At 41.4% G+C, this 25,754-nt stretch overlaps 1 protein-coding gene across 1 annotated transcript in view; it reads left to right on the top strand.

The window, feature by feature from the left end:
• The window catches only part of NECAB1 (N-terminal EF-hand calcium binding protein 1), a gene marked incomplete at both ends in the record, with an annotated part of 65,190 nt that overhangs the window by 870 nt on the left and 38,566 nt on the right, over positions 1–25,754 (top strand). Inside the window, 2 exons of the mRNA XM_084280448.1 lie at positions 3,553–3,577; positions 15,617–15,725. Of these exons, the coding sequence (XP_084136574.1) occupies positions 3,553–3,577; positions 15,617–15,725 (134 nt within the window). The remainder of the gene's footprint in view (positions 1–3,552; positions 3,578–15,616; positions 15,726–25,754) is intronic.

Raw genomic sequence — 25,754 nt, 5'->3', positions numbered from 1 at the left:
TCCAGCATCTCACAAGATGCAGATCTAAAGTTTTTTGTTTAACTTGCCCAGCACAAAGCATTTCTGTGGTCCAAGGCAAGTCCTGATAAAAGACAAACTCCTACCCACAGATCTCCAAAGTATCCCCTGTCCTTCATAAAATCTACAAATCTTCAGACCAACTCTGCTACCAGCTCTGATCTACTTCAGACCAGCAGTTATATCAGGTTAGTCCCCAGCATCAGATGGAAATGACATTCTGTATTAAAGGACTCTTCAGCCAGAATTTTTTTTCTCTAACATGCCCGCATTAATTTCCCCAACCTTTTTGCCTACATTATTTCAAGCAGCCTCCATTTGCTCATCCCCTGATTTCTCCAGCCTCCATGAGAAATCATTTCAATTAGACTCTTTGTTGACTACTGTTATTTCAATTCAAGTGAAAATGCAGCTTTTTCTTGGCCTCAGAAATACCATTTGTCAGAGAAGCAGAAGAATTACAGGTATATACCACAAAGATAGAAGAGAAACCTGAGTTGCCAGGAAATACGTAAAAAAGCAGTAAATGAAGCCAATTCCCCAGTTTACCTGAGCACATTGGGCTAGGAAACTGGACATAGTCAGAATATCTGATAAATTGAAAACTTCTGATTTCACCAAAAAAAAAAAAAAATCAAATGAAAACATATTTGTCTAATTTTCAGCAGTTTCTTAAACCAATGTCAGGTTCATGTTTATAGAAAAGCAGATGCCTTTCACAGAGCTGGTGAGGAGGGAGGGGGGCTGCTGCCATACTTTTGCTCTTATATCTGGAGGCAAACCCAGTCTCTGCCTGCTTCAGAGTGGGAACTGGACACCAGGGGCTTTTCCTCCTGTGAGAGTACCCTCATGCCATGGCTACTTGGGGGTGAGCAGCTCTGTGATTACTCTTCAGGTATCTCTGTCTGTATTAACACTTAGCTGTAAGTTAGAGCAGGCAGCAAGAGACTGGCTCTAAGGCTGCACAGAAACGGCAGGCACTGAGGTCCTTGGTCCCACTGGGGAATAGGCAGAGACCTAATAAGAGGAAGACCAATTTTCCAATGCAACCTCCTCTCTGGTTATTTTTGTGACATCCCTTTTGAATGTCTGAAGGATTTGTGTATTTCCTTAAGTTGTTTTGGTCTTGAGGCTTTTTTAATTAATTAAATTAATTCAAAATTTAAATGGCAATTAATAAAATTATGAATACTTTTACATTAAATAATTTAAACAGATTTTAAAATAAAAAAGAAAAACTACTTAGCCCAAAACTTGCCACCCTTGACCCATATATATGAGGCACTTCTGTTTGATTGAAACTCCACTACTACAGCTGACCCAGTCCTACACATCCATAAGCTAAGCCTGAGCATCTGTCACTCCTGCTTGCATAGAAGTCTTGCAGAAGGTGAGGGCTGCACCATCTGGTGTGGCTGTAACACCCATGTGTGTCTGCACGGGCCCTTGCCACTTGTAGCACAAGTGATTGGTCATCTGATGATGTAGCTCGGGTCCATGCTGGGTATATTTATCACCTTGCTGAAGCACACCTTGCTCTGTCCCATCAGAAGTGCACATGCCCACAGTGTGCAGCGCAGCTCAGTTCAGGCACCCACGAGGTGAGGAGCAGGATTTCGGTGCTAGCCCCTTCGGTATGCATCTGCTCTGGGGTACCCACTGTTCACTTTTATCAGGTGTGACTGGGTAGAAGAGGACTGTTAGAGCATCATGTTTCTCCACCCTCCCCAAATTTCACAAACTTCTCCACTTCCAGCTGAAAATCTGCAAAACCTTCCAGTTAACATATCATCACCAAGTCCAGAGCAGCGTGGAGGTGGCACCTTGACAAGCAGGCTGGCTTTTCCTTCAGATGACACAGAAAGGGAACAAGACAGCTTCCCAATGAGACAGAACTGAGTTGTGGCATGTGATTTATTTGGATATATAGGGAGGGAAGATGTGATCTCGCCAAGTTTATTTCATACCTTATCTGCTGTAAACTTGATCCAATGCAAATTTCAGCTTAGAGACCATCAGTGAAGTCCTAGATGTGGGTCACAATTCTATTAGCTCCCCACCAACCCCAGAGTACAATCATGAACATGCTCCAGGAGAGCTTGGCACATGGATCCTGGGGCTTCTCATTTGGTTTCACCTCTAGGAGCAGAGCAGATATGACATGTGTTGGAGAAGCTGTTTAAATACTTCTAGCAGCTTATCAAAACAGAACGGTTCCCTTGCTGTCAGCTCTCAAAATTACATGTGCCTATTTTAAAATTCTTTGCTGATATTCATAGCAGCCATGGAGATTGTACTTGGAAGATTTTGCTTTCTTCCCTTATCCAAATTTGTTATAGCATTGCCCAGATGACTCCCAGTTGTGGTTCGGGCTGAAGTGACGATGAGGACCATGTCCAGAAACAGCAGGGTGACAATGGATGGCAACTGCATATATCTGAAGTGTCACGTGGTCACCCATGCCATAGCAAAACTACCTCATCTGGAGAGCAGGCAGCACAGAAACTGGAGGACACTCCCTCCATCACTTCCACTCCTGATCCCTGATTCTTTCTCTGAAGTGTGACTGATATAGTACCTACAGTGGGATGCCAGCAGGGACAGGCAGGCACGCTGGCATCTCACCAGCAGTGAGACAGGGCCAGTGCACCTGCATACAGTCCTAGGTGGGTTGGTGCTGTGTCTCCCTGTAGATGGTAAAGCTGGACCTGGAAGACTCTGTCACCTCTCCTTATGGGATGCACCTCCCAGGATCCTTATCTCAGATATCGCACGAGGAGATACAGACTCTCACCTGCATATTTAAATAGCTTTTCCCAGCAGGTACCATTTACAGTGGGGAGAAAAGGCAGACCTGCACATTGTGAGGGTAAGCTGGGGTCGCATACAGTTTTTGTGGCAGTGCCCTTGCCTTCCTGTATTAGGCTGGGGCTAACCTGTGACAATCATAAACTTCTGTGCTTTCCCTCACCCCTTTCCCCTGTATCTGGTTTCCATTCGCTATGAGAGCAATCCTCAAATTTGCTCCCACACACCTTATCTCGCTGCCTCCCACACCCAGTCTGATCCCTTCACACCACCCAGCTCCTCTCCTGACTTATCCCTCTGCTTCTGCCGCCCACACAAACCCTGAGTCTTATCTCACCATCTCAGATGCTCAGTCCATCCTCCCAGCTATCATCCTTGCTCTGCTTCTTTACACCACTTCCCTTAACTCTCAACCCAGTATCATGGTAGCCATATAAGTGCAGGTTTTGGGCATGAACACCATTTTTATAAGCCATGCACAAACTAGAAAATAAATCTGTACTTCATTATGGACTTAGTTTTCAGTGCACACAACACTGGAGAAGTTAGACAGCAATACTCTGGGGGAAGGATGGAATCTTCAAATTTTTATGCAGGCTTGTGAAAATACAATGCAGAGGTCAGACTATAAATGGCCACTAAATACAGCACTGTGTGATATTAACCCATTAAAAAAAAAAGAAAGAAAAAAAAGTGATTTTGTTCTCTCTCTCTCTTTTTGTTTAGATACTAAGAAGAGCAGACAAGAATGGTAAGATCAGTCATGTATCTTCCCCCCTCCCTTTGAGAAAAAAACTAATCCATCATTAATTCAGTATTTTAAGTCAAGCTTTAAATATCCAGAAAAAACAGCCATCCCTTGTCTCATTTTCTGTTTTCTACAGGCTCAGTGCAATGTATTTGGTTGTGAACTGCTCCTCTCTGTGGGTTCTTTAAGGGCAGATCTTGTGCTATCACAATTTGGCATGTGTGTTTGATTTGTATTTTGGGTGCATGTGGGTGTTTTTTCAGTGACATTATGTTCACAAGCACGTTGAAAATACTTGTTAGTAGCTAAATCTTATTACTTTTTAAAAACACCATAGGCTATATTCAGCCATCAGACTTGTTTCCTACATTTTGCAGTTAACATATTTGTTTAGCGTGTGAGTAAGCAGAAGAGAGCCTTGAATTCAACTCACATCTTTGTATCACGAAAGTAGTGAGGCTTTTATTACTTTCTTAACCAAAAGGTTTGCATTCAGTACTGCTGACTGCTTTTCCTTCCACATACATTTTCTCCCTTATTTAAATTCAGCAAGCTGGAGCATAGCACTGTAAGGTTTTGCAGATGTTCTCAATGTGGCTGCAAGAGGATGAAGGTCCCTAATGTGAGGACTACAAGTGTAACTACCAGATTTTTTTGTGCTGTAGGTAGTCTTGAACCTGGCTTAAACTCCTTTTCCCATCTCTGAATTGCTGCACAATTTTGGACAAGTTACATTGTCCTTTTTGTGACGCATACCCCAGAAGGGAAACGAAGCCACTACCATGTCCCTGCATCACACAGCATGAGATTCAGTATGTTTGAGGCTATGAAGAGCTTCTGTAGCTCTGCAGTTACCATAATAGTATTTATACATACAACTCAGGTAACCAGTTAGGTCTTACAGAATGAGAAGGAAATATGAGCTTGCAATTATTTGGCACTGTAATACCGAAGTACAGGAAGAAGGGAGATACAACTTCTTGCAGAAGCACCACAGCTTAGACAGGTTTAACCCTGACAAGAAATTCCCAGTCAGTCCTCAGAAAACAGGTTTTGTTCAAGGTCAATAAAATGTACTCTCAGATATCTGGAGGCAAATGGATACAATTGAGAAAATCAGAGAGAATAACCTTAAAGGAAGAACTATTGGACAGTAAGGGGCTACCACACAGTTTGATGGTATAACTGAGCCTATTGAATAACTATTTACTGTTGCTGAGGGAGCAATCGCACCCTCACAACCTGTCTTTGATTGTTATTCCTGTCCCAGCTCATGTCCAGCAACTAGCAGTTCTCACTGCCATGGCAAACTCCTTCAGAGACCTCAGGAGTCCCAAAATCCATCATTGTGAGACTTTTTGGTAGTGTTTTTGTTATCTCATTTGCCGGTGGCTTTCAAGGTTAGTAATGCTGCAAGGTGAATCCCAAGGGGCTGGCATGTGGAGAAGGCCCTTTTGCTTAGCTGCATGCCAATCACAGACACGTTCTGCTGGTGACCCCAGTGGACCTCCTTGTACTTGGAATGGATGTTTATGTTTCTATGGTGAAGACTGAGGAGAGTCAGAGTGCACAGTGCAGAGTGGAGATTGTCACCTCCCTGGAGCCAGAAAGAGCCCATATAGCTTCATGTCCCTGCACTTTGAACTCAAGTTCTGTCCCAACCCTGGTGTATCCACAGCTCTTCAGTGGTCAGGATGACTTCCAGTCCTTGTTGGGCTTCCCCACAGCTTATTACCTGTATGTCATTGTTTGAATAGGGGAAACAGCCCAATTTCTTGTTCCAGAACAACATGAAACCACATCAGCCCCAGAGACTTTGGTCGCTGTTATCTGTACCTCTGTATGGATGCTTTACAACATATTGCTGGGAGACAAGTGCTTGAAGTTCAGGCACTGTAGTTCTATTAATTTAAGTCCATGAACTTGAAATGGTTTCAGCTCTTATGTGCTTAATTGTGTTTGCTCAATCGTCTGCCGCCCGTGGGACTTCGACTTTGCTAATCTAGCACTACACAGGCTCCTGCCGCATTAATAGGGCAGAGATTTGTTTTAAGGATGAGGAGTTCAGTACCTTCTCTGAAGGGGTATTGGCTATGTGAACACTTACCTAACACGTCTACACTGTTGTCAACACAGGTGATTAGCTTTTGTTAATGACTGGGATACATTGTCAGTGTCACAGCTCTGTGCTACAGGAAACCAAGTACTGCCTTTACAATACATAACAAATGTTATGTTGCTGTCTGTGATGTGGTCCCATTAAGTTCTCCAATACACTTTTAACAGGACTTCCTCAAAGCTGATGTATTCATTTTCTCCATGAGATTAAAATACCTGATAAAAAATTATAATCAAAAACTTTACTAGATTCTTGCTCAACAGCAAGAAAAACATACATCCCAAAAAAGTGGATCAAGCTGATAAATACAAGTAGTATAGAAGACAATGTTCTTACTACGAATTTAGGCACTGTGGGACTTCAGGTCAGACTTCCACAAGGAAAGACAACTCTTCTTACAAAGACAATATAAAATAAGAAAACAAAAAAGACAAAAATTCCTACTGAATTGCTGTTACTCACAAACACTACAATGAATTATGACAGCTGGGTTTAATGGAGAAACTCTTTCATCAAACTCTCAATCCCCAACTTGAAAGAAGCCATATAAGTGTTGTTTCTTTTGGGGTGATGGCATCTTTCTTTGCCAGTTCAGGTACATATATCATTCCATTAGACTTCCATTTCTGGAAATATCAGCTGTGCACAACTTCCACAAGAGGAGCAGCTTCATCAGTTCGACCTATAGTTCTTATTTCATGGCTGAACAACTCCACTCCTCTGTGTGGATCTGCTCCACAGTGGAGTTCCCACAACTGAAAAGGTCATGTGATATTGTTAGGGGGAGAGCAAGTCATAGGGAAGGAATATCGCATTTCTAAGAAATATATGGTTCGTAATATTGAAGAAAGCAACAGAAAACCCTGAGGGGGGAAAAAAGCAATTTCATAAAGGTGAGATGTTGCACATTGACCTTTTTGGAAAGGAGAAGTTTCAGGTTTGCATGTCAAAATGAAATTTTTGTCAGGTTGGTTTACTTTACAGAACTCCGTGTGTTCAAAGGAAAACATGTGGATTTTATACAGAACTAATCTGGAAAAATTCCAGATAAAAGGAAAGTTCTTAATTGATTTAATTCCTTTTGCTATTTAAAACATAATCAAACCCATTAAGTTCATCTGGAAAAGTAAAATCTTGCCCCTAGCCTGCAAGGGAAGCAGTAAATAAATATGGGATGCTGGAACTGCCCAATGCAGTCTTTCCTAATCAAGAAAATGTTTTACCTCCCTCATCTCACAGGCAACAGTGGTTGCACCCCACACGACTGCAGGACCTGCATGAGGTGTTTATTGTATCTTCTGATACACTAAGAGGGACATGGGGCACCCTGTTAGCCTTGCAGTGATTTACAATCAAAGGAAACAATGTCAGTTGTTCATAAATGTCACCCATAGGCCTCTCTGTCTGTGCAGCTTTGACATGTGCCCTATTAGTATAGCCTCACACTGTAACTCCCTCCAGTTAGCATGGGAATGGAAATTCAAATACGGTCTATATTGCAGAAATCCAATCACAAGCAGTCTGACTGTCAAACCGGAGAATGACAAAAGGTAATAATCTACTGAGAATGCAACTGTCAGTCTTGCAAGACAGTCCTCCTTCAGCTGAGGGAAGGTGCTTCACCACTAATGGTTCAATGCTGACTGGAGTAAAGGTGTACCACAGAATAATTGGGGAGCAGTGCCCTGCCTTTGCCTGCATCAAGGTGTCAGGGTCACTTCTCTTCCCATCCTCCTGCAAAAGAAAAGCTCTGATCTTCCCTTATAGTAGAGTGTGTCTATTTTATCATCTCCAGATTTTATTGAGAGGAGTGTGGCTGCTGCAGATCTAATTTCTTATGGTGGTAGAAACAAATTACTCTGAGCCAAGTGGCTCAGCTGTGGGCTTGCCTGGCTGTGGGCTGGTAAGTGCATATCTCCTTTAAGGCATGAGCCTCTTCTCCTGCTCTGGGAACATGGCAAGCTCAAAAACAGTTTAAAATTCCTCTTAGCACTTTTCAGTGTGAAAGCACCCATCCAGTCAAACCTGGAGGGAGGAGGGAGTGACTCCAGCCATGTCCTCCAGAAAGGGTGACCTCTCAGATGTCTGTCTCCTCCAGTTTCAAACTAGTACTTGATTATGGCCTAGTACTAAACTTACAAATCCTGCCCCCAAAATGTTCAGATTAGCTCCAACCAGGAGCCCTGAAAAGGGCAGTTCTAATATGCCAGGTTTAGCAAAGATGGTTTGCATATAGATGCTGTCATTGATTTGCAAATACAAGTCAGCTGTTATGAAAAAGCACGGAGGATAAGTATGTCTCGAACATCCTTTGAGCTCCTAAGAAGATATTTGAAAACACCATGTGTAGTATCTACTATAGAAGCAGACACTTAAAAAAACCCCAAAAGCTTTAACCATAAGAAGCACTATAACAAGTGAGCTGCAAGCAGTAAAGCATGACTGCAGCCAAACAAGAGAAAACTTAAAAAATGAGTAAAAAAAAAGGAGAGTAAAGCTCTGGAGATGGCCAAACCTGAATATCAAACACCCAACACTGACCAGCAACAAAATGTTATTAATGCCAGAACCAGTGCATTTATGTCTGATTTAATTTTTTTCTCTGACATTTCAAACAAGCGCTCAATGAAAGATTCCTCCCCTCTTAAAAATATGTCTTTTATATAAGTCATTGAACTAGAGTCTGTAAACTGAAAAATACAGTAAGAGGAGAATAATCTCACTTTGTCATAAGTCTTCATTCAGCACCTGTGATGGCCATGATACTAAGCAGGCACATCACACTTTTAAATGCAGAATCCTAAAACTGTATAAAATAGCATATTAATACATGCAGTAGCAAAACTCTTGTTGGTTGCAATGATCGGGGGATTTCAGCCCAGCTCTAAAATCACATGCACATTAGCCCAACAAAAAAATGTGGGTCATAAAGGTATAAAAGCTGGGGAAGAACTTCACAAGGGCAGGTAGCAGTAGGACAACGGGTAATGGGTTTAAACTAGAAGAAGGTAGATTTAGGTTGGATATTAGGAAAAAAATCAATATAAGGGTGGTGGATCACTAGAACAGGCTGCCCAGAGAGGTTGTGGAGGCCCCATCCCTGGAGACATTCAAGGTCAGGCTTGACGGGGCTCTGAGCAATCAGATCTAGTGAAAATGTCCCTGCTTACTGCAGGGGGGTTGGACTAGATGGCCTCTGAAGGTCCCTTCCAACCTAATGTGATTCTATAAATAAAGGATTCTTTAAAATAAGGCAAATGTCGCTACCCCCACCCCTCCTTTCTTCACAGACTTAACTTTATTCATGATTTCTCTCCCTTCTCCTCCCAAAAGTTGTGGGGGAGGGGTGGGGACAGGAGGAGGGAATGGGGGGTTTGGTCAGTTCTTCATGAGTTGTTTCCCTTCTTAGCCAGGGGTGAGGCATTACTCACACTTCTCCCCGGTTCCAGCTTCGGTCTCACCCACGGGAGACAGTCCTCCATGAACGTCTCCAACATGAGTCCTTTCCCACGGGGCCTCAGCTCTTCACTGGCTGCCCCAGCGTGTGTCACTTCTATGGGGTACAGTCATAAATCACAGAATGTCTCTGTGTCTCTCAGGCCCCGACTGCTCCAGCCTGGTCCTCCACAGAGTCACAAGTCACCCCAGCAAACCTGCTCCAGATTGGGTCTCTCTCTACATGTGTTGCAGGTTCTGCCAGGAGCTTGCACCAATGTGGGTCACAATGTCTTCCATATGCCTCCACCTGCTCCAGTGTGGGGTTTCTCCACAGGCTACAGGTGGGGTCTGTACTCCCCATCATCTTTCATGGGCTGCAGGGGTACAACCCACTCCACCATGGTCTTACCCTTGTAAGACAACCTCCAGGGACTCTTGTCATGCTGCTTCCTGACCATCTGGATCCACTGCAAATATCACCTTGGTTCCTGTTTCAGAACCCAGGCTCCACCTTGGGTAGGACTCCCCATCCGACCCTCCTGGACTCTGCAAGCCAAATTTTAAACAGTATTTCTATAAAGATAAAATACCTACTTTTAAACTTTTAGCTGAGTCCCCTTGGACTATTTTGTTACATGCCCTAAAATTTTTTATAGCTTAACAAGTAGAATAATGGATTAAAATCATTATTTCTGGTTATATCAACACTCGATACAGATCAGAGTCAATGAAAGCTCTGTGGATTTGCCCAGAATCTTTAAAGCTTCACCCTATGGGTGTTCTTTATCTTATACAACCTCTTTGTGCCTAGGACCTGGTGGATATTATCAGCATATTCTTTGGCATGCTGAAATGCATCATTCTGGCATCTCTTCCTTGCTCGATTCCAGTCTACGTGCCGTGTGCCAATAAATCAGATGTAATTTTTAGTGCAGTCCATTCATGTCTGTTGTCATGTCCCTCCCCCACCACTACCTCATTCTGTGTATAGGGCACTATCTTTTAGCAGTCGAGTGCTCTGATAAAAACATTTTACAGCAGGTATGGACTATCAATTCCTTCCAAAAAGGCAAGTCACAGAGCAGGTGAGCTGGGAGGAGGCCCCTCGTTTATGTTGCCTTCCTGCTGTATTTGCTTCCACCATGCAAGGAACTCTGGCCTGAGTGACACGCTTCAAGGCTTTAAGATTTTCAAGGGCAGACAGATTTCAAAAAGCCGTAAAGGGCTGTCACAACTCCTAAAAGGGATGTAGGAAGTCAGCTTCTGATAGGGCTGTAGTGTTGGCCCTTGTCTTTCCAGTGGCAGAAGTGACTGCTTCATTTTGAGCACTGTCATTTCCTAGTCCGTGTTGTACCTTCTTAGCTAATAAATACTTTCTGTCCTTGGGGGGAAATTGTCTATTTATTGATTTTACTTGCTGTTATCTATCTCTTCTCCCTTTGCTAATTTTTGCCCTACAGGGGCAGAGGACTGTGCTTGTAGAGCTGCAGACCCTAAATAACCCAACTGCCCTGGCAGTGTACAGTTTGCCAGCCTGGAGGCAGGCTGGGCACCATCTAGTTGGGCCAGGACTGTGCCATTGGCTCTGCTTTCCAAATCCCATCCTGCCCAGGTGAACCCTAGCGTGAGCTGTAGCCCAGTGGGGTTATTCCCTCTGGTTGCCGTAAGCCCTTCCAATCACCATACACCCCAGCACTGTCATTCAGCCATACAAGCACCATCTGATGTAGCTCCTGCTATTGAAAGGCTGCTCTTGTCATCCTCTGTGTAGCACACAGGCATGTCTAACTGCTAAGAAACGTTCACAGTCCTAACAAGTAGCCCAAAGTAGGTAGAAGTTGAAGCTGTTTGGTTGTCCAGCGTTTTCTGGCATCTCTGTGAGACATCCTGCTCCTACATCACTGTAACTTCCTTCACTGGCTGCACTCACCGTCTTTGAGCACATGGACTCTAAATGCATATGTGGCCCTCTTTATTATTTGCTTGATTTCTTTTCACTCACCAAAGTCATCTTTCAACTCAGAGTATGTATGCTGCTTTCCTTCATTGGACATGCAGTTATCTATAGAGGTCATAAGCTATCCAAAATGTGTCCTGGAGATTACTAGTGTTTTGAAAACAGGCTGGCTGGGAGAGATCACTTGGGTCTATTTTACACATAAAAACATCTATTCAATGGAGATGTGAATTTTACTGAAATAAATGTGAGAATGCAGTTGTAACCTGAAGGAAAGCTCCTCTAAAACACTGTACAAATACATTCCTAAACGTGCAAATTCTACATGGGGAGATTAATTTTATTGTTTTTAATTTTGTCTGCCAGTCAGGAGTGTTTTGGCTCCAAGGAGGATGGGCAACTGTGTCTGTTTCTGAAGAAACGCTGCCTTTGAGAAGACATACAAAAGCAAGCAAGGCTTGCAAAACAGCTTCTTTGAGATAACGTTGCCAAGGCAAATGCTGCTGAAGGTTGTCTGAGGGGTGCATGGCTTCAGAGAAGTTTTCCTTTCATGAGTCATCCATCCCCTGTTGCTTTGGCAGTGACAAGGATTGAAGCATCTATAATAAAGGTTTCTGCTCAGCTGCTCTGAAGCATTTAAACCAGACAGTATTTATCTGGGCGCTCCGGGGGCAGCGAGGTGTGCCCCAGGGAGGCTGTGCTGAGGATACGTAATGCAGCCTTTAAAATAAAAGCCATTCCTGTCACTTGAAAAAAAAAATCAGGCTAGGCAAATGTGTCTTCAATTAAACATCACAAGGAGGACTTGTTAGGGTTGGGTCTGAGCTTCATCTGAGTACTGAGGAAATGCAGGGGCCACTGGTGGCTGAGTCCCCAGCAGCACTACCAAAGCAGTTACAGAGCTTTTTTCTCTGTAACTGCATGAAGCCTGGAAGTAACTGAATAGGCTCAAATCTCTTTGGGTTTTGCCAATAAGAAGCTCGGCAACATGTCAGTCCATGTCAATAGCATTCCAAATGTTGTTGAGAATAGATAACAATGAAGCAAAAGGCAATCTCTGCTCTTGGATGATAAAATTTAAAGAAAATAGCTGAAATGCCCAATCTGGCTGTTGGCAGATCATTTGCTTTTCTGTGTTGATATAAAGTAAATGATCCCAGAAAACAGAAATAAATGGGCAGATGTTTCAGGTTTCGTGTCATACCCAGACTGTTCTGTGAGTAAATTCATAATGTTTATCTCAGAAGACTTGCCAAAAGTCACTATTTTCTTGTGTATGTGTATAACTTGCATGCAAATCACCCTTCCCAGCACACGCTAAAGAATCAGATGCAGTTTGATTAAACAATCAATTGTATCTATATGGGCCAAAGGAAGCATAGCTGTGAAAAGAAGCTCATTTCAGCACACTCAATATTTGATATTCCTTCTCTGTAACCAGTGCCAAATAGCAGATGTATTTAGATTCTCAATTAGTTAATGATGGCAGTTCTGTCAAAGAAAATTGCCTACCTTCAACACAGTATTGTGCCATCTTGGTTTTTAGCTCATGTAGATCCTGACATTTTATTTTGATCATAATGATGATTATCTCCATCTACAATCTGTCTTTTCATATTAAACATTTCAAAATGTTTTTGTGGAAGCAGACATTCAATTTGTCCAATTTTGAAACCTCTTGAAGATTACATATTTGAAGCCATATATTCAAGTCAAAGAAGTGATGAATAAGAGCAAGTAAAAGAGTGAGGAAACTCAGGTCTACTCTTCAAATCTGCATGCTGTACTACAGCAGGTACTTACAGGATTCAGATACTGCTTTCATAATAGTTTCTTCACCACTGTAAAATTAGGCCACAATATGTTGCAGATTTGTCTGCTGCTCAGGACATCTTATTCTTATCCTCCAGCGTTGTTTAGTGCCCTATGAGTGATTCAGTATGTTACTGAGGGAAGACACAGAGTCATATGAACTTAAATTTAGTGCTACCCAAAGTGGATTTGCAAAGTGTTAGGCTCTGAAAATATTCTTTATGCTCCATGCAAAGGGTCAAACAGTTTACAAAAATTATCACTTAACTACTGTTTAACCATTCCAACTTCTAACTAAAAGCAAAAGGTGAATCTTTTCTTCTTTGACTTTTATTTGGTGCTTGTCAGTCTTTCGTTTACAACTCTGTCAGATACACTGGTCAATGAAGAACAAATTGCAGTAACTTTTAATGGAGTTATGGATATGCCTCATCCTCCATACAATTTTTCTGAAGTCATACCCTGTACAGCAAAGAAAACAGGATGCTTGTTCTTCTGGTCAGAAACAAATGTGAGCTGTTTTAGAGGGATCCTTGATGAAATCTTGTTATTATATGTGGGACCAGTTTTTCATTTACAATTTTTTTTCTTTCATTTTTTTAACATCCTGCTGACAAGCATTGGTTGTCTTCTTGCATCACCTTCTGTACAATGTCATTCAAAGCCCCATCCAGGCTCTAGTTCATTTCAGCAAGCAGAATTATCTTACATTTCTTCTTTTAATTGATTCCTTGTTCTCAGCCTTGAATCATACATGCAGGAACAAATTGGTTGTTCTGACTGACATATCATAGAACATGTTGGGTTGGAAGGGACTTCAAAGACCACCTGGTCCCAACCCCCCTGCCATGGGCAGGGACATCCTCCACTAGACCAGGTTGCCCAAAGCCCCATCCAACCTGGCCTTGAACACTTCCAGGGAGGGGGCAGCCACAGCTTCTTTGGGCAACCTGTGCCAGGGCCTCACTGTTGTTTAAGTAGCCTTTGTGATACAACTAGAGGCCAGAATTAAGAGGTTATAAAGCTGCTTGCATCTCCAAGTCCTACTTTCAAAACAGATTCTAGCCTAAGTCTGCCATTTCTCTCAGCGCAGCCATGGCCCCCTGTGGGTAGAACAGTCAGTCTAAACATATCTGACCTCATTTATAGAAACAAACAACAACAGAAAAAAAACACCCTAAAACCCAAAAAACGAACAAGCAAACAAAAAAAATGAGCAAACCCCCCAAATAAAACGCCCACCCCCCAGACAAAAAACACCACCAAAAAAACCCAACCAACTGTGGGATTTTTAGACATGCATAGATGAGGTGGTATACAAATATGATCCTTTCCTCAGTTAAATGCTTTAGTATTTTTTGGAATACCCTTTGGAAAACATTGTTGGTTGTGCAACTTGATCTGACAAAAGGAAGATAAAGCTTCAGTCTGAAGTGCTAACATCCTGAAAATACCAGATGAGTTAATCTCTGCTTAACACATCTCAGAATAAGGATGTTTCCTCATGTAGTAAAGGGCTTGCTATAATTAAAGCTAAAATAAGAAACAGATGCAACAAACTGCACTAAATAATGTAGTAGAGATTGTAATAAGGACTTAGTCTTAAGTTAATGTGTAACCCATTACTGTTCTTCGAAATGTTGTCATATGGTACTACCCCTCCCCCTGAGTCCCACTAGTTCCATAGACACTTCCTAAATATATGAACATTACTGATTAGGACCAATGTGGTAATTTTGTCCCAGATGAGAACACCATATGCTTAGAAGATAAAGTCAACTTCTTTGTAGTTGGGCTTCACTGTATATTACATGGCCAATCCAAATTCCACCTGAAAATCCACTTGAGGATTTTGACTGACCTCTGATGTATGTCTAAAACAGTTTTCTAATTCCTAAATTTTAATGTAATCTCCAGACATTACATAGACAAGTAGAAATTTATTTTCAATGCTGACCAAGAAAATGAGCTGAAATTCTTTCCAGCAGAAAAGGACACACAGATGGTTCCTTATTGCATGAAAGTAGAACTTTCTTTAGTTAATTCCACAGCAAGGCTAGAGCTTTTTGAGAAAGATGTATCTTATGGAGAAAGAGAGAATCAAAATGCTGCAAATCACTGCAGTGTCCTTGGCTAGAGAGGAGAGCCCGAGTCAGATCCTTGCTGCTATTGAATTGTGCACATAGGTCTTAGTCTCCCATGTGGGAGGAAGGGAACAGAGGAAAGCGAGGGGAGGAAAAGGAAAGGGAAATAAGTAGATAGCTCTAGATAGCTGAAGAATTTTTCATTGAACTAATATGTTCCTTCCGTAAATGTTTCCTTTTGCATTTCCCTGGATTTTCCCCTTCACTCTTAGGAGGTCAATGATCTTCCATGCAGAGATGAAGACAGTCACATGGAGGAAGTGGGGAAGCGTGGGGCACAACAGGGAGAAGCTGCAATGAATGGGATCAGGGAAAGACAGGATTGTATTGATGTGTTTGGCAGTATGCTTATACAAAAGCAACTATCTTTGCTTGAAAGATGAGAAGGAGGAAGAATAATCAGACAAAATGAGATGCATTTAACATCATGTGCTTTATGTCTTGATGAAATATGCAACGTTACTGCACTTAATCTGAAGAACTAGAATTTTTAATAACATCTTTTCTGCATGAAGTAAACAAGCAAAACCATAACTGAAACTAAGGCATTTTCCATTTCTTCATTGTTTCAGATGATGGAAAGCTGTCTTTTGATGAATTCAAAGCTTACTTTGCTGATGGAGTTCTGAGTGGAGAAGAACTGCATGAACTTTTTCACACGATCGATACTCACAATACTGAGTAAGTGTTCCCTTCTTACAATCAGTGTCACTCTCTACATGTGAAGAGGGAAAAAAAAAGATAGCAGGTTGATTTTAGCAAACAAGCCTAAGCAGAAGTTTTCTTCAAGAAATCTAGGTTGTGTCTAAACTATAGAAGTGAAGTGCTTCTAAACCCTGTAGAAACACCTGCATGTTCAAATAAATATGATTTGGGTACTGAATGCTCAGGGTGGAAACTGAATGTTTTCTGTTCCCCACCCATGATAGTAAGGAATAGGGTCTGTGGCTTCCTTGAGGCTGAAATACCTCAATTCTCAAATTCCTCAATTCTTGACAACTCTTCACTGATTTACTACCTGTTATGAATACTTGGAGCATAGCTTAAGGGAGGGTGCAAAGTGGACAGAAACAGGCTCTTTTCAGTGCTGCCCAGTGCCAGTACCAGAGACACAGAGCAGAAAGGGAAACACAGGTGGATCTCTCTGAACATGAGGAAACACTTTTTTACTGTGAGGATGACCAAGCACTGACCCAGGTAGTTCAGAGGTATCATGGAGTCTCCATCCTTTGAAATATTGAAAAGCCATCTAGACATGGTCCTATGCAACTAGCTCTAGGTGGTCCTGCTTTAGCAGGGAGGTTAGATCAAAGATCTCCAGAGGTCCCTTCCGACCTCAGACATCCTGTGATTCTATGACTGAAGAAAAGAATTAATTGCCTTTTTATTTGCTTTCTGGCCTCAGCAGTTATTCACAGCAGGTCTTCCTTTTATTGATAATTAGGAGGGTGTTACTAAGCTATTAGTTTTTAAATTGGACTATTCCTGGGGTAGAGAAAGTCTGAGAAGAGGACATTTATTGCTTTTGCTAAGAGGTTATGAAGACACCATGTAGCAATCATGGTGTGTGGGTTGTGATTTTGTTTACAAGGAGCGATTACACAAGTCAGTATTGCTTTTCTCAGCTGCGTATACTGGAGCAACAAGTATTAAGATGCTATCACAGCCTTGCTCCCAGGTAGGAGCAATGTTAACAGGATCTTATCTCATCCAATGCCAAACTTCTTTGTGTCTCAGGGTATTTTTATCTCCCACAGGGGAAAAAAAGAAACCAACATGATGTTATTTGATATTTCATATACTTCCTGACAGTGACTCTCCTATGGCTTTTTCTTCTTTGGCTGCCTGTGTCACAGCATCACAGCCCACCTTGTTCCTCTCTTCCTCAGCTTCTGCCACCCCTCTGTGAACACACAGTTCTCATATCTTTTGTGTATTCTCAGCCTCAAACACTGACCCGAGGTCAGGCCACTCACCCATCATGCTGGCCATTGACATGACAACTGTTCTTGCAGCAGAAGGCCTGGAAGTCCAGTTGAGGCTTTTTTAGGAACCACCTCAAAGCTTGTGCTTCTGAAGGAGCCTCACTTAAGGCCTTATGTGCTTGGGAGCTTGTCCATTTTCCCACCCTTATCAGCTAGTTTAATTAGTACATTCTTTCTCCTTGCAAATTTTTCTCCCCTCCTACCTAGGTGGAATTAATTAAACCACTTAACCTTTTCCAGAAAATATGGAGGAACCAGTTGAAGTCTGAAATCCGATTGATACTGTACAAGTGTATGGTAGGGAGCAGGTATCTCAATTTATGAACATCTGTAAACATCTTTCAGGATGATAAACATCAAATTTTTAAAGAAAGTTTCTACGTTATCAGTAGACATTATACAAATAGCTTTTGTAAAAAAATAATTCATTAGATTAATTCAGGTATTAACCATTCAAATTGCTACTTAGTTTGAGACATTTATAATATACAGCCTATACACAGAACCACATTTCTTTCCTGTCTTAAGATCTTGGTTACTTTTTTATCATGATGTGTGAAGTATTTCTCATGAGCAGTATTGTTTGTGTGATTATACAGAGCCACCAAACCTCTACAGTTAAGAATCCTCTTTTAGGTCTGTGCTCTGTAATCTTGGGGCTTTGAACTAGATGAATTTTAAAGTCCTTTCTAACACCCTTCCTCCCCCAAACACATTCATATAGGCATCTAATCCATATAAACATGGGAATATGTCCTCTAGAAATAAATATCTAAATGGTTTGGGTTTTAGCTCTGAACTCACATTTCTGTGAATCAGATGTAACCTCTCCAGAATCATTAGATATAATCAGGCACAAAATGGAATTGGACTCCTAATCCCAAAGCCACCCCAAAGCATACAGTTAACTATCCTGTGTTGAAAACTCTTGATAAGAGGATGCAACAAAGAGAGGCTTACCTGATACATCATCCTCCTGAACAGACAACACAGCAGAAGCAGTTATATAAACAGGTTATCTCTTATCATAAGAAGAGAAAGTTTTCATTATTTCTATAATTTCATATATATCCCTAATTCATCAAATTAGAAATTCAAAGCAGAAGGTAATAAATAGGCACTGTGTGCAGGAGAAGCAAGCATAACATTTTAGTTTCCTCAGGTTTCTTAAAATCAGTGAAAAAAGCCTGAGAAACAGCTACAATCTTGAACAAATAGAATGCATGCAGTCCACCTAATGCTAGCAAAATGAATCCCATGCTTCTTGGCACACCGTGGAAATTTGCTTTGCAGGAGAAGAGCCTTCATGCAAATTTTTAACCCTGAGGCAAAGACTCGTTCATACAGCTTTGGACTTCCTCATGTTACTACATGTGTGCATGAGATTGGTTTTATATTACTATGCATTTGCCAGGGCGCAATATGCTCAATGACTATGTAAGATTTCTGAGAAGAGAGAGATGTTCCCCATATGTTTTGCCTTTCTTTTTTATTTGTAAAGCTTTTTAAATAAAATTTAAATATTTTTATCTGTGATTTCTTTATTATTGCTGTTGTTATTGTTATTATAGCTTTTTCTCTTTATGAGATAATACCTAGATCTGAAGAATATGTATAAAAGTGAGAATAACATTATGAACATTGTGAAGGCTACAGATAGTAGCTGAGACCAAGTAATGACTGGTACAGTAGCCACTTGAAAGAGATCATTCTCACTGTCCAGAAAAAGCCTGGCAAAAAGCAGGGCACAAAAGTCACAGAGAAGATGTATAGAATCACGCCGTCATAGAATGTGTCGAGTCAGACCTTTAAAGGCCATCTCACCCAACCCCCCTGCAGTAATCAGGGACATCTTCACTAGATCATGTTGCTCAGAGCCCCATTAACCCTGACCTTTAATGTCTCCAGGGATGGGGCCTCCACTATCTCTCTGGGTAACCTGTTGCTACACTCCCTGGTAAAGACCCCCTCTCCATCTTTCCTGTAGCCCCTTTAGGTACTGGAAGGCCACTATAACATCTCCCCAGAGCCTTCTCCAGGTTGAACAAGCCCAACTCTCTCAGTCTGATTTCACAGGAGAGATGCTCCAGCTCTGATCATCCCTGTGGCCCTCCTCTGGACCTGTCCCAAGAAGCCTATGTCCTTCTTGCATTGAGGGCTCCAGAGCTGGACACAGTATTCCAGGTAGAGTCTCTCCAGGGCAGAGAAGAGGACAAGAATCACCTCTCTCCATCTGCTGAACACACTATTTGTGATGAAACCTGGGATGCAGTTGGATTTCTGGGCTGCAAGCACACATTGTTGGCTCATGTCCAGTTTTTCATCCATCAGTAGATATACAGTGAAGGATGGTATTTTCATGTATTTCAGGGAACTGAACAGGTGGAAGACTACTAAATTATCTATTCCAACTGGAAGAAAGGGTGCCTTCTTTTGACTGGTTAACATTGTTACACACATGTTTAAAGTTTAAATTTTAAACAGCAACAAGAAGCTTTTAGAATATGTTTTTTCATGATGTCACAACTGATGAAAGGCTTAGTGTCTGCTGTTGCTGTTGAAAAGCATTCTACTCCACTTGATCTTTCTCTTTAACAGAGACAAATACATTTTAAAGAGTTTCCCTCAGGACATTTGAAAGCTTTTGAAAACCTTGTCATCAGGCAAGCAACGAGATGTAGCATGCAAAATATCAGACGGAGAAAGGGTTTGGGCAGTGCATTATACATTACTTGTTAGCAATATATACTTCCTAGTATAGGTTTACAGCAAGAATCACATGAAGCAGATGTAATAAGGAGGCAAAAATGTTACTCACTGGCATTTGCTGGAAAGGGCAGATTATGTAAAATGTCTCAAATTAACCAGGTGGCTAAGAGAAGCAGCAAAATGTTCGTTGAACCTTGGGAAGTTTTGCAATGGAAGCATTAGGAGAATTATATACCTATCAAACAATTCCCAAAACACCTATTTTGCGATGTTTTCACTTGCAAATTACCCAAGGGAATGAAACAAAAATCGTGGTTTGTGCCTGTAATTCCCAAGTGATTTATGGCTTGTTTTTAGTAGGAGAGGGTGAGAAATTCAATTGAGTTGTGTATCTACTAGAAGATTTGCACAGATTTTTTTGTCTCTCTTATCCCAGTTAAAATACAGACTCTGTCAAGCTCTGGGGAAATCATTTCTCTTTTCACTGCTCTGCTTCACTATTTACCAAATGCAGACTGTAGTTTCCTATCCCAGGTCTATTTTGCAAGAATCAAGATTATGCAATGATTTACCCTACACATAAATGCCTAGGACAGATGGCTGGGGAAGCACCTCATGATCCTCTAGATCATTTCTTGGGGTATCTCAAGGTTTCCCACCCATTTCATGTCCAGCTTGTCACAAGAGCAGACTCTGGGTTGTTGCCACCTGCACTAAACCTTTTAGCTCTGGCAGCATTCGAAGTCTCACTGTTTCTGTGCAGGAGTCTTTGTACTTCAAAGTCTGAAGATAAAAAATGAGACATGTCCTTGGGGTGATTTCCATGGGCCACAGACTCAAGAAATCTGAATTCCCTTCTCAGCTCTGCTGCAGCAATCTTTCAAAAAAAAAAAAAAAAAAAAAAAGCATAAAAGACTTACTCTGGCTTAACACTTTTAAGGGAAATAAATTAACCAGGTATTAAAAACATGGGTCCTAATGTCAGACTTGTTGAAGAGAGATTTAGAAGATTATTAACTTTTAAAAAGACCAAGCCAAGCTAATGTAAAATATTTGGAACGGAACAGATAGGCTGAGGAAGGCTGCTAAAATGAGCAATTACCATTCTCAATGTGATAGCAGGGCAAATAATAAGGGGTTCAATTTCCCAGTAATTAAGGTTGTGTCTGCCTAACGGTCTATGATCTCTACACCTTGAGATTTTGTGCGGACAGGTCTTACCTTTTTTCAAAGCGAAAGAAGAGTCAATTGGTGCTGCAATGACCATAATTACGAGGAGAAAAGATGAGTAGGAATTAGTTACCCATGCATAAAGTTTAAGAAAGATATGTGGAATGGGAGTTCATTATGCCAGGATGAATTTATATTTACAATTTTTCTGGATGCTAAAGTACAGGTTATTCATCCAGAGCACATCACTATTTTTACAGAAAAATTTGAATTAGATAAGGATCTTTCTTTGGTATATAATTTCGACATATATTTTGCAATTTTTGAATGTGCTTATATGTAGACTGACTATTTTTTTTCTTTCTATTTCACAAAATCTACATTTTAAACAGTAAATAAATACCAGTAAAGACACACTGTACAAACTGCTTGATTGTTTTAACTTCTGTTCCTTTTTCACAGAATCACAGAATCACTAGCTTGGAAAAGATCATTGAGTCCAACCATATCCATCCTCTACTAAACCATATCCGCAAGCACCTCATCTACCCGTCTTTTAAATACATCCAGGTTGGTGACTCAACCAACCATTCCTTCTGATACAGCCTGAAACAAACATATAAATCAATATACATCAGGTACAAAATAGAAGAATGCAAAAAGAAGTATTATTTCCCTTTTTTTTATTATTGCCACTTTCTTGAAAGTGTTTTAAAACATGAATTGTATTTTAAGAGCTTGCAATCCAATCGATAATGTGTAAACAAATTTTTGGAGGCGTCCTCTGTCCACTGAACCATTAGGTTCATTAGGAAGACCACAAAAATGATCAAAGGGCTGGAGAACCTTTCCTATAAAGACAGGCTGAGAGAGTTGGGCTTGTTCGGCCTGGAGAAGAGAAGGCTCTTGCCAGGACCTTCTAGCGGCCTTCCAGTACCTGAGAGGTGTCTGTAAGAAAGCTGGGGAAGAACTGGTCACAAAAGCAAGTAGCACTAGGATGAGGGGTAATGGTTTCACACTCGAAAAGGGGAGATTTAGGTTTGATATTAGGAAAAAATTATTCTATATGAGGGTGGTAGATCACTGGACCAGGTTTCCTAGAGGAGGCCTCATCTCGAGATATTCAAGGTCGGGCTTGATGGGGCTCTGAGCAACATGATCTAGTGAAGATGTCCCTGCTTACTGCAGGGGAGTTGGACTAGATGATCTCTAAATGTCCCTTCCAACCTATTGCATTCTGTGATTCTATGATTAGTCAATATAAAAACTAATTTAAAAGACAGCTACTAAATACACAGAGAAATTCCCCTGTGTGCAAACTAGCTCCTATCCCTTCACAAGGGCTTCACATAGATGTGTTTTATTGGGTTTTTTTAAAGCCTTCTATGACCACAAAGAAACAAGAGGATACTGGACCAATGGGCCATTGCAGCAACCCAGTGAACGTCAGTCTCCTGTTTGTTAATCTAGGCAGGGAGATAATGCCAAGAATTAAGTCATACATTATATTAATTTTAATATTCTTCAGTAAAATAAGCATTTTTTTATTATTCAGAGATCCCATGATTCAAAAGATATATAAAGAAACAGCAGACAGCTTTGATTAGGCCATACAACCAGCATTCTTGATGTGTTATTAAGACAAGATGACCACCTTGAGGGGAGTAGCAGTTAACGATTCTTCCTTAAATGCTGTTTCCAGTATTGTTTGTCATAATTTGACATTGATGCTGAAAGCCAATTAGGCATTTGACTTTCACTGAAAGTCATTTCTATTTGTGCTTTCCAGGTTCTCATGAAACCTTTGGGCAATTCTTACTCAATCATTTACCATTAAATAGTATAAAGAATGAGTTCTGGACAGTTACAGCCAGGTCTCCAGGTTTTTGTTTCCTAGCACTTAGCACTTGTATTTACTGCAAAGCAGTGTCTTGTATTTAAAGACCTTGGAGGGGTGGGGGGAGCAGGGGGAGTCGTGGAAGAGAATAGAAGAAAGTATTGACAAGGAATCAAGAGCAATGATTATTAAAGAATTAAGCCTCAACCTTGTGTCGTACAATGATCCATCCTCCTTATTCATAAGGGTTTAAGTAGTTTGCAGATAGCACAAAAATAAGCATACTGTAAGCATCTGGGCAACATACTAAGCTCTCTTGAAGGTATCAGGAGGGCAAGGTAGGTCCGCACATTGTGTTAGGTATGCATATTTGACATGACATTTACGTCACACATATGTAGTGTCACAGCTGGGGAGGTTGTCAGTGCTTGTCCTGGGCCCACAAAAAACCCTACAGTGCATTGGCACTCTACGTAAAAACCGAGTTAACCTTTTCATAGGAATTTTGTGAGGGTGAAGGAAGCCCAGTGTGGTTTCTCACTCCTCTCCCCACTCCCTAACCTCATCTCCAAGCTTTGCAGTGCTCAGCGAGGCCATATAAGGCTGGTGAGAGCAATGAGAAGGGTGCTGGAGGCAAGTGCAGGTCCTGCAAAGGCATGAGAAGTTGTTCCCAAGGCCAAGGAGGAGGGTGACAACATACAGGTCATGGGTGGCATGGTCTTTGGGTAATAGCTGAAGTGGTTCTGAAGCTCCACTGTCTTGGAGCATCCTAGTTATTAATTCCTTGATCAAGTGGACATGAAATACTCATTTTGGTTGAGTAGCATTTTGTACTATCATGACACAAGTGTAAATCACTACACACAGCTTAAGGCGAAGTTTATCAGTGATGCTCAAAGCTAATGTCAGGACAAGTGAGCTGGTGATGGTAGCTACAAGAAACACTTCATGTTTTCAAAATTTTCAGGTTTTTACAAAGCAGCATCTGCAAAGTTTAAGGCTGAAAAAAAGTCGAGTTGTCTTGCAACCTTAAGCGTTGTGTTTCTGAACATATTCTCCTAAACATTAATTTTAGGAGCAGATTGGAGGACAAGAATATTTTACAGATTAAACAGGAAGAAGTAGTGTTGAATGTGACTGGCTTTTGCTCATTTTCGGCTTGAAAAATATTGGGGTTTTGGTGCTATTTCCATTGCTATTTTATTTCTTGGCCCTTCTGGTTCACTAAATTATTATGTATACACCAAACCCAAATCTGAAAATCTTCTTCCTCCCATATTTGCTTATAATCAGGAACAAAAAATGGTATTTTTGTTGTAAACTTTATATTTTAAGTAAGCACTGCATTCCGTTTTGCAGAGCGCAGCAAGCGCTAACAATATAAGCATCATTCCTACTACCTACTTTGTATCTACATTACTACAAGCTCCCATCTAGTTTCTAAATCCAGTGTGTGCTGATGTTCAGTACAGCTGCCTGGGAGTTGTAATACTCTAGCAGAAACTATTTAAACTTGCAGTTTACCCCAGCTTAGAAACCCCTAACTTGTGGGATTAGCATTCTCTAAGCAATTAGTAGTTTTCTTGGGCTTCACATCTTTACTGCATGCTAAACAGCTTCCATGCAAGGCAATATGGCAGCACAGTTCAGTTTCAGAGGAGGCAGATTGCTGGAAATACAGCTGTCTTGTTTACATGTGTTATTGCCTGAATAACCGCACTGAAAGTCAAGTATCAGCAGCACAGGTCTTTTTATACACGGAGACAAATATGCAGGGAAGGTTTGAAATTTGTGGCTTATGGGGTGAGTGCTTTTGCAGCTTATTTCTTTGTTAAATCTGCCCCTGGTTAATTTTTATGTCAACTCTGACAAGCCAGTGTTTCAGCGGAGCAAGAATCCTTGACACGCTTAACAGTTTAGTGAATAAGTTTTAGCAGGCGTTGTAAATGTAAACCACCCTTTTATCCTCCTCTCTTCCTTCCCCCCACTCATAACTTTCATGGAAATAGTTGTTGCATAATGGCATCCTCAGGGAAAAAGTGTCAGAAGATAATAAGAAGATTTGGCAAAGTTACAAACTAAGAGATATGCGGAGGATCTCGAGGGGATTCGGTCTGTAGCACTGCTGGAGAGAGAGCGCAATAAATGATTCACTGATTGCTGACTCGTATGAGTCAGTGGGGAATCAGATTTGTTTTTCTCACTTTTCCCATTCGTAAAATGAAGTCCTCAGCCAGGACCCTGGTTACAGGGTAAGAGGGATGCTAGAAGTATTGAGGCAGAGCTGGGGCAGCAGCAACCTACCAAAGGCAGGTATTCCATTAAGCCTTTGTGTGTGGCACAATCTAAAGAAGATAAACAATGCACAAGGCAGACAGGAGTTTGGTGAGGACCTGAAAGTCTTGGACGCCTGCAGGTCTGAGCTTGGGTTGGTCATTTGAGAGTCTGTCATGCTGCATGTACTGCACATGTAGGGACGAGACGTGGTACTATGGTGAGACTTCTACTCTTGGGTGTGTATGTTATCAGCAGGATGTCTAAATCTCCCTCTAGTCTGTGACTATGATGTTAGCTAAGAAATAGTAATACTGCTCACCCAGGCTTCAGCACTGTTGTCCAAGCATAAGGCCTTTAAGGTACTCCCACCTGAAACATGAGCACAAGGTGGACAGGATGGCAGAGGAGAAGCAGTTGGAACATGGGTGGTGGAAGAAAGGCTAGAGCACCTGAAAGAACACTGGATGCATGGGTTATCCAGTTACTCAGGCTTCTGCCAGCTGGTTCACTGAAACCCCCCAACTCCACTGAAAACACTGGGGCTCCTTTCCCTGCACACCCCATATACACCTTGACATCTATATTTAGGATTCTGAGCCCTGAAGTGAACCCACTTCCTTCCTACCTGCCAAGTCTTTCATTAACATAGCCCAAGTTTCTCCCTTGGGTCAAAAGAGAAATGCTGATATCATCTGCCCTAATAGCAGGCTCTAAAAGGATGCCGGTTTGATG

The sequence above is a fragment of the Gallinula chloropus genome (assembly GCF_964237585.1).
Source record: "Gallinula chloropus genome assembly, chromosome: 2".
NCBI lineage: Eukaryota > Metazoa > Chordata > Aves > Gruiformes > Rallidae > Gallinula > Gallinula chloropus.
The sequence above is the reverse complement of the archived record's forward strand: the minus strand, read 5'-3'. Positions and strand labels throughout refer to the sequence as shown.